We start from the raw sequence: 18525 nt of genomic DNA on the forward strand, positions 1-18525 counted from the left end.
TTGTTAACTACAGAAAGATAGATTTTAAGTGATTATAAGTGGTAGGCATGAAAGGTCAGAGATAATTACCAAAGACAATAAAAGGTAAGCATGCAGTCTAAATTTTGAATCGTATTAGACTGAGCAGTATTTGGATCAAGCAGTTTTTCTCACCTCACTGGATGTTGTAGTTTACAGTACTTAATACACAGACTTTCCATTTAAGCCTGGGACCAATCTCCTCAGTTCAAGTCTTTGTCTTCCCAGCATTCTTGTTGCTTCCAGCCTAGGTCGGGGAGGAGAAAAGGTAAAAAGCAAGATGTCACTGTCCTTTATTTTATACCCTGAGTCCATGTGCCGGGAAAATACTAGCCCAGACATGTCCTGGTGGGCCTTGCTGAGTCACAGTGTTGAGCAATCCCCCATTGCTTGTGGTGCTTGTGCAACTCTCTTACAGCATTGTAAATCCCTTGTTTACAATTCCCCTGCTGATTAATGGTCATTTAACAGCCACCGGGCTGTGGATCACCTCCTTTGTTGTTACTGGAGAACTAGCAGTGGAGGACTCCCAAACTTACAATATATTTTAATAACAACCATACAGCAAAGTCTCATGACTTCATACACACTAACAATATGCATATTTTGACAGAACCATGGGTTTCAGGAGATCATGACCTTTAATATGATATCTTACATGGCATGCTTTGTATTGAAATATCATAACCATATATGAATGATGAACATGGAGATTACAGGGTGCTATTTTGAGGAACAGTGTATCACAGGGGCAAATGACCATTAATATTAAAAAAAAAACATTTTTTCAAATGTAGCCTACACACAGTGAAGATTTCAGTAAGTAAACCATAGGGGAAATTTTGAAAAATATGCATTATTCTGTTCATAAGATCATTTGGGACAAAAAGTCTGGCAGCAGGTGCTGAATTTCTTATCTTTAAATTTAATTTTAATTCCTAAACTAATTATCAAAGGAATGTAAATTAATTCTATAATCAAAGAGTAAGTCCTGGTAAATTTGGTTAGGATACACAATTTTTTATATACATAAGCAGTTGAATCTCTGATTTAAGTGCAAAACAGCTCAGCCTTAATAATGGAGCTGCAACTGCCCCCCCCCCCATAACAAACTATTGGCATTCATTAACTTTATGAATTCCAGGGTTTTTTTCTAATTAGAAGTTGTCTTTTCTTCAACTTTCATTTTTCTTCCTTATTACTTTGTTCTGTGATATCTGCTGTTAGCTAGATTGCTCTATAGGAGAACCTCTTAAGGATAAAATTGGTACAATTGATGTCCCTATAAGACTCTCGTTCTGTAAAACAAAAATGTACTGCATTTTTGGCTTCCAGCAGATCAAACATTGTTATAAGCACCACCAGTACAATGATTCTTCTTTCAGAATATTTAGCTGAAAGAATGGTATTACAGCTGAGGTAAAATTTTTGTACCAGAACCCATACTGCTTTTATGATCCTGATTCAGAGCCCACTGAAGTCAATTAGAGTCTTTGCATTGACTTCAACAGGACGTGTGTTTGTATATGTTTCTGCACTTTGTTAATTTGAAATCTCAGAAAACTTTCAGACCTGTTACCACAATTTCATAGTACTTCTCCTCAAACACATTAGCTTGTAGTTTATGTATTTAAGCTGAGAGATTTGGCTAAAGAAGGGCATATATTGCAAGCAGGCACAATCCAAGCTTTGCCATCTAGTCTGCCAGTAGCTCATGCCTCCTTATTTCAATCTTGGGACTTTGCAGGAGAGGCTGTCAGCTGGACTCCATTAGGTCATGGTTCAATGATGTGAACAAATACCCATTAGGACTCAGCCAAGACCAGCAACCTTTATTGACCTCTCACTGATTTTAAACTCAAAAGATTAGGCACTAATCTGTGTGTTCATTTCAACATATAGTCCTATATATGAGACCTGAGAAATGAATTCCTTCATTAGTGAATAAGTCCTTGTAAAATTATGCATATAGATGTGCTTATTTGAATGTGCATTCAATCACAATTCTTATTTTCTTTTCATTCTAAAGCACCTATGTGTTCAGCCAGTAGATCATTTGATTAACTGGACATTCTAATACCTCTTAGGGAAAAGAGATATCATCTTATGCACTTAAGCCTCTGTGGACTGTTCCATTGTATTCGTGCTGGAAGAGAGCTTTTATCTTTAATAATAATAATAATAAAAACACCCTCCACACCATGGCGTTTCAGACCAAGACAGCAGCTTTTTCAAAATTGCCAGGCTGTATACTCCTCTTCACTAGAGGAATGGTGTAAACTTACTAATGCTTTATAATACTTAAAAGTGACAGATGAGGTTGTTTTTGTTTTGTTAGGCAAGTCCAAGAAATGCTAGTCTGCAGTTTGTGGTATTAGGTATTACTCATATATGACATGGCAGCAATTTAAAATACCCAAATTGTACTCATGGGAAAACCTTTACAAATATAATGAAGAAGAAATTAAATGAAAGAAACAATAAATACTTAATGCACTGTTATGATTGAGAATATAAATGGAACAAAAGTTAGAAAGGTGAGAGTTATGGTTCCCAAAGCAACTATTACTTTCTCAAATTTTGCATTCTTTTTAAGGTAAAGTAGTTATTCTTTAGTGCTTTTGAAGACATGTAAGACTCTCTTTCTGTGAAACAAAAATATACTTCCTTTTGGCTCCCAGCAGATCAAACATTGTTATAAGTACCATCAGTACAATTACTCTTCTTTCAGAATATTTAGCAGAAAGAATGGCATTACAGCTGAGTTTCTGTAATATAACACGTTTTAAAATGGAGTTCCAGGAAAGAGACGTTACATTCAGCGGGCCTAATTCTTCCCTGAGGGGAGCACCATATAATTCTTATTTTCTTCAGTGGTAATTATCTTAGTGTATATGAGGGCATAGTTGAGCTCAGTAATGTAAGCATTAACTTTTTGATGTAAGAAGATAAATATTTTCTGTTTTTCAACTGTATGCAAAAATACCTTGTCAGTGATCCTCATTAACTAGTTAATGCTTATGAATCACTTTGAGCACATAAAATGCTCTGTAACTGCTAAGTATTTTGTTTTTATCGCTGATATAATATTAATTTTGAATTTAGATGATAAAGAAAAAAATTCCAGAAATGTAGAAAAGCCAGCAAATAATGAACTCAGCACTGAATTTCAGACAAATAGTATTGAGGACCATAATATTGATGAGCAGCTGTCAGAAACTACAGATGACGATGAAAGCAGCAATGAAAATAGTGAAAATGAAGATAGAAAAATAAATGCACCAATAGAGTTGCTGGGAGAGGTAAATTTCACCTTTCCCCTCCCCCCGAACAATGTGAACATAGACTGAGGGACCCATGTACTCTGCAGCACAGTGGGACCCAATTCTGTAGCAAACACTCCATAATTCTGCCTAATTCTGCATCAGTGTTGATTTATTGTATCTGTCGTGCAAACATGCTTGCGACCATGTTTCAAAATTGAAAATACTCATTGATGCACAATTCATCAATGATTATTTTCAGCAATGACTATTTTTTATATATTTTTTGTTTTGTCCTCCAGATGACCCAAGTCAGTGGGCTTCAGTGGTTACAATGTTGTCTGGGCGTCTCAGCTCCCAGTCTCTTTTCCCTTCATCATGCATGCCATCAAAAATGGAGAGCTTATAGTCCGATTCAGTGGTTCATCTGAGTTCCACAGGCCTCTATTCTTTAGACAGTATAGCTGCCCAACCTGGATTCTGGTTTTCCCCCTGCTCCCTGGCAGCAAATTAGGGTGACCAGACAGCAAGTGTGAAAAATCGGGACGGGGGCGAGGGGTATATAAGAAAAAGACCCAAAATAGGGACTGTCCCTATAAAATCGGGACATCTGGTCACCCTACCGCAAACTGGTCTCTAGCCCTTGCTCCCTGAACCTCTCTTGTCTTTTCTGTAGAATAGTGATGCACTATAATCAATTAATTCACCTTTGTGGATAAAGATGCAGAGTGAGAGGTAGCTTCAGGCAGGTCCCAGCAGGACAAGATAACAAAAGAACTCAAGATGCTAGGCATCTGGCTACAGCAAAATAGTATTTTTGTTGCAGAGTTTACTGAATTCTGTGATATCTTGGAAAAATGCCAAAGCCCACAGTTGTACAATCAGAGTCCCTGGAGTCCAGAGTGAAATGACTGGGGCCATTCACATCTCTCAGAAGTATTGTTTTCAGGCTTGTAGACTCAGATGGCCACGGTTCACCCTTGGCTTACATTTTTTAGATTTGCATACCCATAAGGGCTAGAAACATAATTTTTTAATAGAATTCTAAACCACAGTTGTGCAGCAAGTGGTGAATTATGGCAAGTTCTGCAGTTGTGGAATACTTGGGGCTCTGCGACTGGCACTGTAATGGTAAATACTCTGTTGAAAACTAGTCTTTTATGTATGTACTATGCAAACAAAATCACTGCTGATACTGTCAAAAACAATTTTTCAAAAAATATTCCTGTGTAAAAGATGTGTGCCTGTATTTAGTTGTTTGAAGAGGGAAAACAGTTTAGTCAGTTTGTATGACGGCTTCTGTTCTAAGGCCTGGTCCACACTACCCCCCCCCACTTCGGACTAAGGTACGCAAATTCAGCTACGTTAATAACGTAGCTGAATTCGAAGTACCTTAGTCCGAACTTACCGCGGGTCCAGACGCTGCAGGCAGGCTCCCCCGTCGATGCCGCGTACTCCTCTCGCTGAGCTGGAGTACCGGCGTCGACGGCGAGCACTTCCGGGATCGATCCGGGATCGATTTATCGCGTCTAGACAAGATGCGATAAATCGATCCCAGAACACCGATTGCCTGCCGTCGGACCCGGAGGTAAGTGTAGACGTACCCTTAGTGCTGCAAGAGATCCTGAGTGCCCACGGTGTGTTTAATACTCATTTGGAGTACGCAGTGTATATGGAGAAGAGTTTTGTTTTTTTTCTTTCCTGTTACCTAGACTTGAATATCAAAATGTTTGGGAAGTGGTAGATGGTATGTTTTTTTCAGCTAATTGGTTGTGTTTGCTCAACATCCAGTTCCTCCTTTTTTAAAAAACAAAAAACAAAGCATGAGATATGTAGAGTTGCTGTCAAATGCCCCAATGGAGCAAAGTACTTAAGCATATGCTTATGTCCCATTGATTTCATTAAGAGTTAAGTATGTGTTTTAAAGTTAAGACTGTGCTGTCATTGTGATACTAATACGCTTACAGGTAAAATGACAGTGCAGTAAGAAACGTTCTGGAATAAGATTTTTGCACGGCAAGCTGAAGAAAACTTTACTCAGCTCCTCTCTTGGGGGGACTGAGTATATCTTTGCAGTAGCTGACAAAGCCTTATTAGTTGCTATTGAGAGTACAAAAGGTGGGAAGGGTCAGAGACTTAAATCTAGATCCTATGCTGTATGAGAGGCATGGGCAAAACTCAAGTAGTGTAGGTTTAGGCTCTGCCAATTATGAACATAGCTCCAAGAATTTAAAGAGAACTGTTGACTTTAACAACTCTCAGACTGTCTACTTGACTTCAAATGAAAGAACAGTAATAATATTCATTATTAAAACAATATCCAGCAGTTACCACACAGTGCTGTCTGAGATACTCTGTTGTCTAAGAAGAGAAAATGATGATACCTCATAACTTTTTGCCAATGTTGATTTTTTTTTAATTTTATTTTTTTTATTTTTTAGTGGTGACCACTGTATATATCATGTTTGCTTATGTGGTAATTAGTTTTTAATATCCTGTCATTAATTATATAAGTAGATTTTTATACTGCTTTTAACCATTGTCTCACTATTCTGATAATGCCACCTCAAACATCAATTAAATGAGTCTGTTGTGGATTTCCATTTGTTAGTTTAATATTACTACTTGTAGGTCATTGAGATCTTTGTGGATTTATGTTTGGTTTGGAGTCCCCCTCCCCTTATTTGATAGCAATGAATGATAGCATGTTTGAGATCCAAGACTGTTCCATCTGATGCCAAAAATAAACTGTGGACCCAACAGGTGTTGTCAGGGCTTGATTCAAGTCCCTTGTCCACACTGTGCCATACTGACAGTGAAGCCTTGTGTTATTTACTCTTGTCAAATACATCTCTCGGGGCTATTAATTTTTACCTTATTATGTGAGCACAGGTGTTACTTAGGATACCTGTTGTAAAAAAAAAAAAAAAATCAGTTCTCACATCAAACTTAGGCCACAATCCTGAAGACATTTAAGAGCGTGCATGACTTTACTCATGTGAGTAGTTCCACTGGAGTCAATTGGACTACTCATTTGTAAAACAACACACGTACCTAGATGTTTCCAGAGTAACTTGGCTGTGTGCTCAGAGTAACACACTTACACAGAAATATAATCCTCAATTCTAAGATGTAGTAGCTGAGATGGAGTTTGTACAAGTAATGGTGGGACTAGCAGTTGTCCACTGTCCCCTGGTGGATCTACTTAGAACAATAGAAAAATTCTGCACTTTATAGCTGTTGGGAAAATTGATCAAAGTTCTCACTAAAGTATTTTTATATAAAAACTGACCAAACTTGGAACTAATTCTCAAAGTGTGCACATCAACAATTCTCTATATTAACTTTCATACTAAACTGTATTGTTCTTTTAGTTCCTGAAAGCAATTATGGATCAAGACTACAGTCTCTCAAAAAAACTTTGTCAGATGAGTAAGTACTATATGTATAGATAGATAGATAAAACTTTTTTACATTTTACCTGTTTCATTTTATTATTTCTCCTCATGTCCATTTTCTTAATTGCTGATAAATACTTGGTCACCTTGATCGATCAGTCCATCAGCCCTAACAGAGAGAGAGCCAATCACAATACATCATTCTTGTTGTTCTAGCCATTCCTTCAGCCACCTGCTGGCCAGGCTGTCAGTGGCACCGGACACCTGATTAGCATAGCGCACTGCAGCCCAGAACCCTTGAGTCCAAGTGATTCGCCAGCATCAGCCTCCCCAGTAGCTGGGATTACAGGCACGTACCATCGTGCCTGGTGCTGATAAATAAATTTCTTAATTGCTCAGGTGGCTTTCATTTTGGATTTGGCTTACATAAAGTTGCTTTGTTTTCAGTAACATGTGCCAGCTTCCTCCATGGAAAATAATTCTTCTTCTCCATGCAGGAGAGAATTCTGATGAGTATAGACAAGACCAGTAATAAATTAACAAATAGTGAAGTTATGACACCACAGTTGACAGTTGCTTAATAGTCAAGTAATTGAGAGAGGGGTTGGGTTTTTTGGTTAACAGCCATTTAACTTAAATATCTAATGCACATTTTGGAGAAAGGATGTCTTTGTTAAAGATTCAGGCCTTGTCTACACTACATAGTTTTGTAGATGCAAGTTATGCCGACAGAAACTGGTATAATTACATCACTTGTGCATGTTCACACAACGCTCCTTCTATTGGCGGAGCGCATCCACACTTGGTGCTCTAGCATCGAGAGTGAGAACAGTGCACTGTGATTAGCTACCTCACTGAGCTACTCGCCACCTTCTGCAGCTAGAAGTTGTGGGAAGGCAGATTGGATCGCAATGCATCATGGGTGTGGGTTCAACATCCCATGATGCAGTTCTTTCCGTCCCAGCATTCCATGGGCTTCCAACTGCATTTTGCTGCATTTTTCAACAGCCCATTTACTGTGCGCCCGCCATTTCTGGTTGAAAGCATGTATCCCACACTGCTCTTTACTATTGTGGTCACTGTTATGAACACCTCGGGATGGTCATGAGCTTCCAATTTGAACAGGAATCAGAGTTGCCTGACCTGCTATGTGTCCTGGAAAGAAACAACACAAGATTACTTTGGACATTCATGGAGTAGCTGAACACGGTGAACTGTCACTTTTGGGCTCGGGAAACAAGCATTGAGTGATGGGATTGCATAATTATGCAGGTCTGGGATGACAAGCATTGACTGCCAACTTTTGGATGCGGAAAGCCACTTTCCTGGAACTGTGCAGAGCTCGTCTCAGCACACCAAAATGAGAACTGCCCTCTCGGTATAGAAACAAGTGGCAATTGCTGTGTGGAAGCTGGTGACTCTGGACTGCTACCGCTTGGTCGCGAATCAGTTTGGAGTGGGGAAGTCCACCGTTGGGGCAGCATTAATGCAAGTTTACAGGGTCATTAATTGCATCCTCCTATGAAGGACTGTGACTCTTGGAAAAGTGCATGAAATATTGGATAGCTTTGTGGCAATGGTATTCTCTAACTGTGGAGGGGCAATAGATGGCACGCATATTCCAGTTTTGGCCTGGACCATCTTGCAATGGAGTACATCAGTAGAAAGGGGTGCTTCTCTATGGTACTGCAGGCGCTTGTGGATCACCCTGAGCACAGTGGGTTTCACTGACGTCAACACGGGGTGGTCCAGGAAGATGTATAATACATGCATCTTCAGGAACACTGGTCTATACAGAAAGCTGCAAGCAGGGACTTTCTTTCCAGACCAGAAGTTTCAAGTGGGGGATGTTGAGATGCCCATAGTGATCCTGGGAGACCCAGTGTACTCCTTACTCCCGTAGCTCATGAAACTTTACACAGGACACCTGGACAGTAACAAGGAGTGCTTCAACAATAGGCTGAACAGGTGCAGAGTCATAGGCGCTGACTCCGTGGGTGCTCCGGGGCTGGAGCACCCATGGGGAAAAATTAACGGGTGCTCTGCACCCACCGGCAGCTAAGCTCCCCCCACCTCCTCCTCCCCCGAGTGCGCCGTGTCCCCACTCCTCCCCCTTCCGCCCAGTGCTTCTCACCGCCCCACCACTTAACAGCTGTTTGGCAGCGCTTTGGACTTTCCGGGAGGGAGGAGGAGGAGCGGGGACGTGGCACGCTCAGGGGAGGAGGCGGAGAAGAGGTGAGGACTTTGGGGGAGGGTGGTGCAGGGGTGGGGCCAGAGCGCGGGGGGGTCGAGCACCCACTGGGCAAAGAGGAAGTCAGCGCCTATGTCCAGAGTGACCATAGAATGTGCCTTTGGCAGATTAAAAGCGCACTGGCACTGCCTTTATGGCAGGTTAGACCTAAATGAGGAAAATGTTCCCATGGTCATAGCAGCCTGCTGCACACTCCATAATATATGTGAATCTAAGGGTAAAAAGTTTCCTCCCAGCGTGGAGCGCAGAGGCCAATCAGCTGGCTGCAGAATTTGAGCAGCCAGATACAAGGGCTATTCTAGCCCCGTTCCCCTCTTCGAATCAGGGAGGCTTTGAGGCAACATTTTGACAATGAGCATCAGTAATGTGTCTTTCTATACAGTGCTCATGCTGCATTATCTTGCCGCCTTGCATTAAAGTTGTGATAATTCCTGACCAGGATTTGTAGTGAGCAAATGATCAAATTGCCACTGTGTATTTCTACCAGCCGCAACCACATGTGGGACAGTTTGCTTTTATTAAATAACAATTAACAACACACACAAAAGGATTGGTGGGAAGGGAGATAAGAGTGCAGAGCAGTGTATGCTTTCATATCTGTGTGTAACTCCAACTATCATTTTGGAAGCTGTCTGAAGGGGTGGAGTGAATGAGGTACCGAGACATTCTGGGAAGTTGCAAGAAATGTGTGGGAGGAGTTTTGGGGGGGGGGCGTGGAAAACAGTTCTGTATTGGCTGCGGGTAGGGGGGCAAGCATGCATCTGTTCTGCCTGGAGCATGATTAGGGACTTCAACATCTCTGTTTGCTCCTCCATCATTTTTGTCATCTGCTCCTGGTCCTTTACAATTCGCTCCTTGCTCTCCTTTCTATCCTGCCTTTCTATTTTAAATTTTTCCTTCAGGGTCTCTCTCCACTCCCTGCGTTCTCTTTTTTTTTTGAAATCCGAGGATTGAAGCACCTCCTGGAACATGTCCTCCTTGGTGCACTGTGGTCGCTTCCTTTTCCGGCAGAGGTGCTCTGCCAGTGTGTAGGGGGTTCCCTGGAAGGCCCCATCTGCAAAAGCACAAGAAACAATACACAGAAGCATGATTGTTAGTTCATGCACAACACTGAATCATTATAGTAAAATATACCTCTTTTCACATATGAATCACTTTCTCGCTGTCCCTTGGCAAGCACGCATCTCGGTGAACACTCTAAACATGGTGAGTTTGGCCCAGGGAGGGAGGGCGGTGTTGGATGTTGAAGATGAGGCAAAGGGTCTAGGTTTTTTTTAAGGGAATAAGTGCAGGAGAGTATGGACAATATTGCAAATTCTGCCCCCATTTTCCACAAACAGGGATAATTGATGCCGATATCTCACTCCTGAGGGTATGCAAAGGTGCATCTCCTGCATGCTTGCAGGTTCAGACCCGGTTCCTATGCTGCTCGCCCATGTGCCGCTTTGGTCCCTGCTCAAGGAATTGCCGATTGGTGCAGGAAAGTTTCCTACAATGTGGGAAGGAACAAAGCAGCTCTGCCAAGGAACTTTCAGCAGAGGATTGCCGGGTACCTCCAGGAAAGTTTCCTAGGGCATGGCTACACTTGCAGATGTAGAGCACTGTGAGTTAAACCCGCCTTCGGAGAGCGCAGTAGGGAAAGCGCTGCAGTCTGTCCACATTGACAGCTGCTTGCGCACTGGCGTGGCCACATTTGCAGCACTTGCAGCGGCATTGGGAGAGGTGCATTATGGGCAGCTATCCCAGCATGCAAGTGATTGCAACGTGCTTTTCAAATGGGGGGGTGGGGTGGAGTGTGACAGGGAGTGTGTTGTGTGTATGTGGGGGGAGAGAGTGAGGTTTTGGGGGGCTGAGAGCATGTCAGCATGCTATCTTGTAAGTTCAGACAGCAGCAGCCCCCCATTCCCCCCCACACCTCTCTCTCTCTCACAGCATTCCACACTAATGGCTTGCATGCCGGCTGTCAGAAATGGAGCTTTGAAAGGGCATTTCCGCCTTCCTACAGGAGTTCAAAACAATGACAGAGTGGCCACTTGACTTAAGGGGATTATGGGACGTTTCCGGAGGCCGATCAGAGCGCAGTAACCCAACACCTCGTTCACACTGACGCCCGTGCGTTGTAGCCAAGGCGCAGCCAACGTTACTCCTCTCGCCAAGGTGGAGTACCAGCAGCGCTGTAGCCGCGGAGTCAGAGCACTCTACGTGCCTTGCCAGTGTGGATGGGGAGTGAGCTAGTGCGCCCGGGGCTCCTTTATTGCGCTGTAACTTGCAAGTGTAGCCAAGCCCCTAGAGATCTCGCAGGAGGATTGCCATGTAATCTCGGTGTGCATTAACACACTGTTCCACTGCACTACTTAGCTGCACAAGGCTATGTGGAGCACACGCAAACACAGCTAGTCTTGTACATTTCTATCCCTTCACCCACTTTTAGAATATTCAGAGCAAAGGACAGCTCTACCTCATATAACTGAGCAGCATCAACTCAAAAAGATCACTTACCAAGGCTATCCTCTACTGCATGCATGCGCGCCAGAGACTGGCTGCTGGGACTGGCTAGACCCCTCAGGAGTGGAAAAGAGGTCCTGACTCGCCACACCACTGGACGACCCTGGCGTGTGCTCCATGTCGTCCTCAATCTTGACTTTCTTGTCCATAACCTTGTCCACAGGGTCGAATCCCCTGTCCGCTGCCTCCAGCCTCACTGAAGTATCCATGGGGCTGTTGGCAGTGGAGGTGGCGTCAGCGCCGAGAATGGCATCCATTTCCTTATAGAAACAGCAGGACTGTGGCGCAGCACCAGAGCAACGATTTGCCTCTCTTGCTTTCTGGATGCCTGCCTCATCTCCTTTATCTTCGCTCAGCAATTCTGCATGTCCTGTTTGTAGCCCTTCTCCAACAAGCCACAAGAAATCTGCCCATAGGTATCGAAGTTCCTATGGCTGGAGTGGAGCTTGGACTGCACAGCCTCTTCTCCCCACACTGCCAGCAAATCCAACAATTCAGATGTGGTCCAAGCAGGAGAGCGTTTGCTGTGTGGCGCTGCCATGGTCAGCTGTCCACGCCGAGCAAACAGGAAGTGGAATTTCAAAAATTCCTGAGCCTATAGGGGCGGATGCCTGTGTATCTGGGTGCAAGGCAGCGGAGTTTGAACTGCTGACCAGAGCCATCAGGATGGGCATTGTGGGATACCTCATGAAGGCCAATTATAGTGACATAACCAACCGCGGTGTCTACACTGATGATATAACTTTGCCCCAAAAAGCTCTCTCGCATCGAGGTGGTTTTATTTTGTTCGCAAAGCAAGAGAGTTTTGTCGGCAGAAGGAGCATTGAAGTGTGCACACTTCCACTATTTTGTCTACAAAAGGCAGCTTAATAATCATTTCATGTGTTTACCTATTTATTTTTAAATTGTGAATGAATTTAGTGCCCAGAAAAGTAAGGGGCTAATAGTACTGATATGACTGAATGTGGTATAGTATGGCAAAGTGCTGTTGTAACAGGGATCAGTGAATAAATGTTTCCTGTAGGTTTCCATACAGTAACTGTGTATGTGGTTCCAGATTAGATTTTACTAATTTTTCAATAGATTAGGTTTTATAAATATTTTTTTCCTCGTGGCATCGCTACAGGGCTCAGTAAAAGCATCCAAACAACATTAACTCAGCAGCTTCATGCCTGAACATGTTTGGGTTTATTTTATGTTTAACTTTATATCTGAATTTCTTGGGTTTGTTATGCCTATTTCTTGTGTCATTAATAAATTTTTTGTAAGTTACATATTTACTGATATGTACTCAACGTTAACTCTAGCTTAATATAGTATTTCATGAGGAAATATAAATACAAATAACCGAGAAATCATTATTTGCATTTTAAGTCTCTGAAAACAAAATTATGCCACTATCTGACAGCATGCACTTTAACAATATGCCTTGAAATTGTTCCGCAGTCTGACTGTGAGTTGCTATTGTCACCATATAGAATTATTAACATATCCTGTTGTCAAATTTCAGTTCTAATCTATGAACCAGAAAATACTGAGGCCAAGCAGTTTCTTCCACTTCTTGAAGAAAAGTTGCTGATGGGTGAGTTTGACAGCAGTAACCATTATATGTTGTAGAAGCATTCATGCTTTTCACAAGTGAACAATATTTGGGATTGCTGTAACTACATGGATCCTATTTTATTTTTAAAAACTATAGGGTGAGAAATATTTTTATCACTTTTGTGTTTAATGTGTCTTAAGTGTGATACATTAGGCCAGTGGTTCTCAAACGGGTCCAGGGCCCTCTGGGGAGGCTGCAAGCAGGTTTCAGGGAGTCTGCCAAGCATGGCTGGTGTTAGACTCAATAGGGCCCAGGGCAGAAAGCTGAAGCCCCATTGCATGGGGCTGAAACCCAGGGCCCCGAGCACCACCATCCAGGACTGAAGCCAAAGCCTAAACAACTTAGCTTTGTGGCATGGGGCCCTGGGCAATTGCCCTGCTTACTACCCACTAACATGTCCCCTGGCTTTTATATGCAGAAAAACAGTTGTTATGGCACAGGTGAACTGTGGAGTTTTTATAGCATGTTGCGGGGGGGGGGGCTCAGAAATAAAAAGGTTGAGAACCCCTGCATTAGGCTATAAAATCACATTAAGCAAACATTTCCTAATCTCAATGTTCAATTTCAAGCACTGATCCTGTCTTTCAGTATATTAAGATATCCTTACTGTAGACATTTGAGTTGACTTAAACAGAGAGTCATGTCTGGGAATCACATTTGCTCAGAAAATGCATACTAGACTGAAAAATGGTAACCCCATTGTACAAAATCCTCTGCCGAGGCATAGGAGAATACAGAAGAACTTGGAGGAAAGGAGTTGCAGAGATGGCTTTAACCTGTCATTGTCCTACCCCAGTGCTAGTTCAGCTGTGCCAGCCCCCCAACTTTAGTTTGAGTGGCCTGAAGGCAACTCTAACTCAGACCAGATGCTAGTGCTCCCCAGGCGCTAATACAACAGCCTAAGGTTGTCTGGGGTGTCCTTTAAAACCCAGATGATCTCAGGCTGTTGTTGTGACCTACTGTTCCCCATATACCCACATATTCACCACCGTTATATGATTGTGATATGTTTTGTACAACGTATGCCTTGTGAGGTATCATTTGAAAAGTCTTGATTTGATGAACCTCATTATCCTGTTGAAATGTATGTGTCATCAATGTATATGAAGTTATTACATTTTGCTATATGTTTGTTACTGAAACATGTTGAGTCTGGAAAACTCAGAGAGGACAAAGAAATGGAAAACAGGCCTTAGATGCTGTCTTTCTCTGCTTCCACAATGCAATCTTCACATAGACAAAAGGTGCAAGCAATTCATAATGAAGGATGGTCAGCAGCTCATGTACACCATGAGTGCTGCCTAGTCCCATGACACAGGATGGATTTTTCCAGTATCTGGAGAAAAGTATAAATCAGGGACAGTGATGTCACCACAGGGCCTGCCTCTTACCCCCATTGCTATACAAGGAAAACAAAGAGATCTCCATTTACATTTTGGAAGGAGCTGGACCTAACTGGAACGTGTTCCAGTTAGCATGAAGTTTTGGATGAGAGAAATCATCTTGATTTTAGATTTATTAGCCTGGTAAAGTTTAAGATTTAGATTGTGGTTTTGCTATTTCATTTTGTAACCAATTCTAATCTTCTGTGCAAATTCCGCTTAATCACATAAAATCTATCTTTGTCTAGTTAATAAACTTATTTTGATGTTTAATCTAAACCAGTGAATTTGTCTAAAGTGCTTGGGGGATCTGCTCAGATTAGAGGCTGGGACATGTCCACTACCCTTTGAAGGAGCAGCAAACTTTGATCAAGAAGGTCTTGAGCAGTGTAAGATGCACATTTCTGGGGTGCCAGGCTGGGGGAATTTGCTTATGTCTCCCTATATACAGTTCATGAGTGGCTTGTGAGAGCCTTCGTGCAACTTAGCAGGGTGTGCCTCTGCATGCTGATGGCTGAGTGAACAGAGCTGGAGGGGTTTGCTGTTCACTAGCATAGCAGTGTAGGAGACAGCCTGGGCAGGAGAGTTAAGGGGCCCTAGGGGTTCCACTGTCTGGATTGCACCTCGGGGCATGTCACAGTTGTATTAGCCTCTTGGGACCAATGGCATCTGGTGTGAGTTACAGTTGCCTTCAGGCCACTCAGACTAATATTGGGGGCTGGCACAAACACTCTTTTTCCCTCCTATAACTGCTGTGCGGGCTGCAGGGAAAGAGAGTGGCATAGGAGTTGCTATACTGGCTCTACTCCTCTCAGGATCCCCCTACATTGGAGTGATCCTGTGGTGGCCAGCTACTTTGTGCCAATACTATAGAATCATAGGACTGGAAGGGACCTTGAGAGGTCATCTAGTCCAGTCCCCTGCACATATGGCAGGACTAAGTATTACCTAGACCATTCCTGACAGGTGTTTGTCTAACCTGCTTTTAAAAATCTCCAATGATGAAGATTCCACAACTTCCCTAGGCAATTTATTCCAGTGCTTAACCACCCTGACAGTTAGGAAGTTTCCTAAACCTCCCTTGCTGCAATTTAAGCCCATTGCTTCTTGTCCTAGCCTCAGAGGTTAAGAAAAACAATTTTTCTCCTTCCTCCTTGTAACAACCTTTTACATACTTGAAAACTGTTATATACCCTCTGTCGTCTCTTTTCCAGACTAAACAAACCCAATTTTTTCAATCTTCCTTCATAGGTCATGTTTTCTAGACCTTTAATCATTTTTGTTGCTCTTCTCTGGACTTTCTCCAATTTTCCACATCTTTCCTGAAATGTGGCACCCAGAACTCGACACAGTACTCCAGTTGAGGTCTAATCAGTGCGGAGTAGAGCAGAAGAATTACTTTGCGTGTCTTGCTTACAACACACCTGCTAATACATCCCAGAATGATGTTTGCTTTTTTTGCAACAGCATTACCCTGTTGACTCGTATTTAGCTTGTGGTCCCCTATGACCCCCAGATCCCTTTCCGCAGTACTCCTTCCTAGGCAGTCATTTCCCATTTTGTATGTGTGCAACTGATTGTTCCTTCCTAAGTGAAGTACTTTGCATTTGTCCTTATTGAATTTCATCCTATTTACTTCAGACCATTTCTCCAGTTTGTCCAGATCATTTTGAATTTTAATCCTATCCTCCAAAGCACTTGCAACCCCTCCCAGCTTTGTATCAGCCACAAACTTTATAAGTGTCCTCTCTATGCCATTATCTAAATCACTGATGAAGATATTGAACAGAATCAGACCCAGAACTGATCCCTGCGAGACCCCATTCCTTATGCCCTTCCAACATGACTGTGAACCACTGATGATTACTCTCTGGGAATGGTTTTCTAACCAGTTTTGCACCCACCTTATAGTAGCTCCATCTAGGTTGCATTTCCCTAGTTTGTTTATGAGACAGTCAAGCGAGACAGTGTCAAAAGCTTTAGTAAAGTCAAGATACACCACATCTACCATTTTCCCTCAATCCACAAGGCTTGTTACCCTGTCAAAAAAAGCTATCAGGTTGGTTTGACACGATTTGATCTTGACAAATCCATGCTGACTTACTTATCACCTTATTATCTTCTAAATGTTTGCAAATTGATTGCTTAATTATTTGCTCCATTATCATTCCGGGTACAGAAGTTAAGCTGTCTGGTCTGTAACTCCCTGGGTTGTTCTTATTTCCCTTTTTACAGATTGGCACTATATTTGCCCTTTTCCAGTCTTCTGCAATCTCTCCTGTTTTCTATATTGAGAGCAAAGTGATCACAGCACAGAGATCTGGGCCAGCTTCACAACGTTAGACCTGTAGCTTATTATCTCAAAATGGATAATTGCCTTAAGTCAGTGTTTAATTTAAGTATGTTATTGTATTATGAGAGTATTCCTATTTTAAAAATACTGTTCTGTGGCTAAGAACCTAAAATATTAATAGCATGTATTCATTTTTTTCTTTACTTTTAAATTTGGTTTTGAAATGGGAAATTTCAGTCAAGTTCCATGTTCCCATAGTAGTACAGGTTGGAGACTTTTGTTTTCCTTGCAGACGAGATCAATTTCAGCAGTATCATTTTTATGATTTAACATGCTCTTGCTCTTCCAAACTGGCTATCAATCCTGTAAAAACAAATATGAGTAGTTTTACTCACATGAGAAGTCCCGTTCACCTTCATGTTGTTGAAAAGCTGTGCATATTTTATAAAATAAATATTTTGGAAAAGTCTGTAAAATGGGTGTTGACTATATAGACAAAAAATTGGTGTAACTGACAAAAATAGTCCTCCTATCACTATAAGACAGTTGCTGAAAGTTTCCAAAACCTGCACATCTTAAACAAGATACAGATTTGGAATATTTGTGAATATATGGACTGTTTACTAAATTCTCAGGAAAAACACACACAACCACTGCATAATTTTCTTCCTGTAATAGAAAGGGGAAAATGTTTGTTTAGATATTTCTTTGAAAATTAGACAGCACTAGCAAGCAAAACAATTGTATTAATCCCTCACTGTACAAAGCAAAATGCAATGACGATTTAGAATACAATTATTTTCTTCAGAAAAATACCCCAAAACACCATGTACAACCTATTTATTTTGAATATGTAATTTTGAGTTTATTTGGAATATAATATCAAATATTATGTATTTATCACATGCCTGAAATAGTCAGTTTTTTACTAATCAAAACTTAAGACTTACCTAAAATGTATATCTTGTACATGTATGTCTTAGAAAGTACACAGAATTTTGGTGATGAAGAGGGTGAAGAAACGGATGAAGGAAGCAGTGAAGACAGTGAAGAGGATACTAGCAGTTCAGATAGCGGTGATGATGAAGGAGAAGAAAGTTCTGATGATTCTGATGAAAACGTATAGCAGTTTGGTAATTCTGCTATACTCCCTATAGGTTGATTATTTTGATTCTTCTGTACAGTCACTTTTTAAACACCATATTAAAATGCACTGTTTAATCATTATAACTTTTCTCCCTCTTAAACTGCTACATTCTTTTGCATATAGATTGCCTCCCCACTCACACACAGCCCACCATACCAGTGGTTCTCAACCAAGGGTACATGTACCCCCGGGAGTACACAGAGGTCTTCCAGGGGGTACATCAACTCATCTAGATACTTACCTAGTTTTACAACAGGCTACATAAAAAGCACTAGCAAAGTCAGTACAAAGTAAAATTTCATAAACACAAAATGAGAGAGCAAGCAATTTTGCAGTAATAGTGTGCTGTGACACTTTTGTATTTTTATGTGATTATGTAAGCAAATAGTTTTTTAAGTGAGGTGAAACTTGGGGGTAAGCAAGACAAATCCGACTCCTAAAAGGGGTACAGTAGTCTGGAAAGGTTGAGAGCCACTTCACCAGCCTAGCCTTGTTCCATAACATATTTGATGATATAGACAGAATTGATCTCCTTAGATGTAACTCCTAAAAAATGTTCCTGTTGGAGCAATCAGGTAGATGAAAAACTAGGGTGCTTGTCATCAGTTGAGCAAAGACATGAATTTTTATTGAGGAATTTTGTGCTTTCAAAATTCATTGACAGC

General features: G+C 41.7%; 1 protein-coding gene across 1 annotated transcript in view; it reads left to right on the forward strand.

Annotated features, from left to right (window-relative positions):
- The window catches only part of ERICH2 (glutamate rich 2), a 42720-nt gene extending 24633 nt beyond the window's left edge, over nt 1-18087 (forward strand). Inside the window, exons 10-13 of the mRNA XM_029910517.1 lie at nt 3124-3320; nt 6656-6713; nt 12946-13017; nt 17697-18087. Of these exons, the coding sequence (XP_029766377.1) occupies nt 3124-3320; nt 6656-6713; nt 12946-13017; nt 17697-17839 (470 nt within the window). The 3' untranslated portion in view covers nt 17840-18087. The remainder of the gene's footprint in view (nt 1-3123; nt 3321-6655; nt 6714-12945; nt 13018-17696) is intronic.
- Nucleotides 18088-18525: the final 438 nt, after the last annotated feature.

The sequence above is a fragment of the Terrapene carolina genome, unplaced genomic scaffold (genome assembly GCF_002925995.2).
Source record: "Terrapene carolina triunguis isolate 2854851 unplaced genomic scaffold, T_m_triunguis-2.0 Scaffold62, whole genome shotgun sequence".
Classification (NCBI taxonomy): Eukaryota; Metazoa; Chordata; order Testudines; family Emydidae; genus Terrapene; species Terrapene triunguis.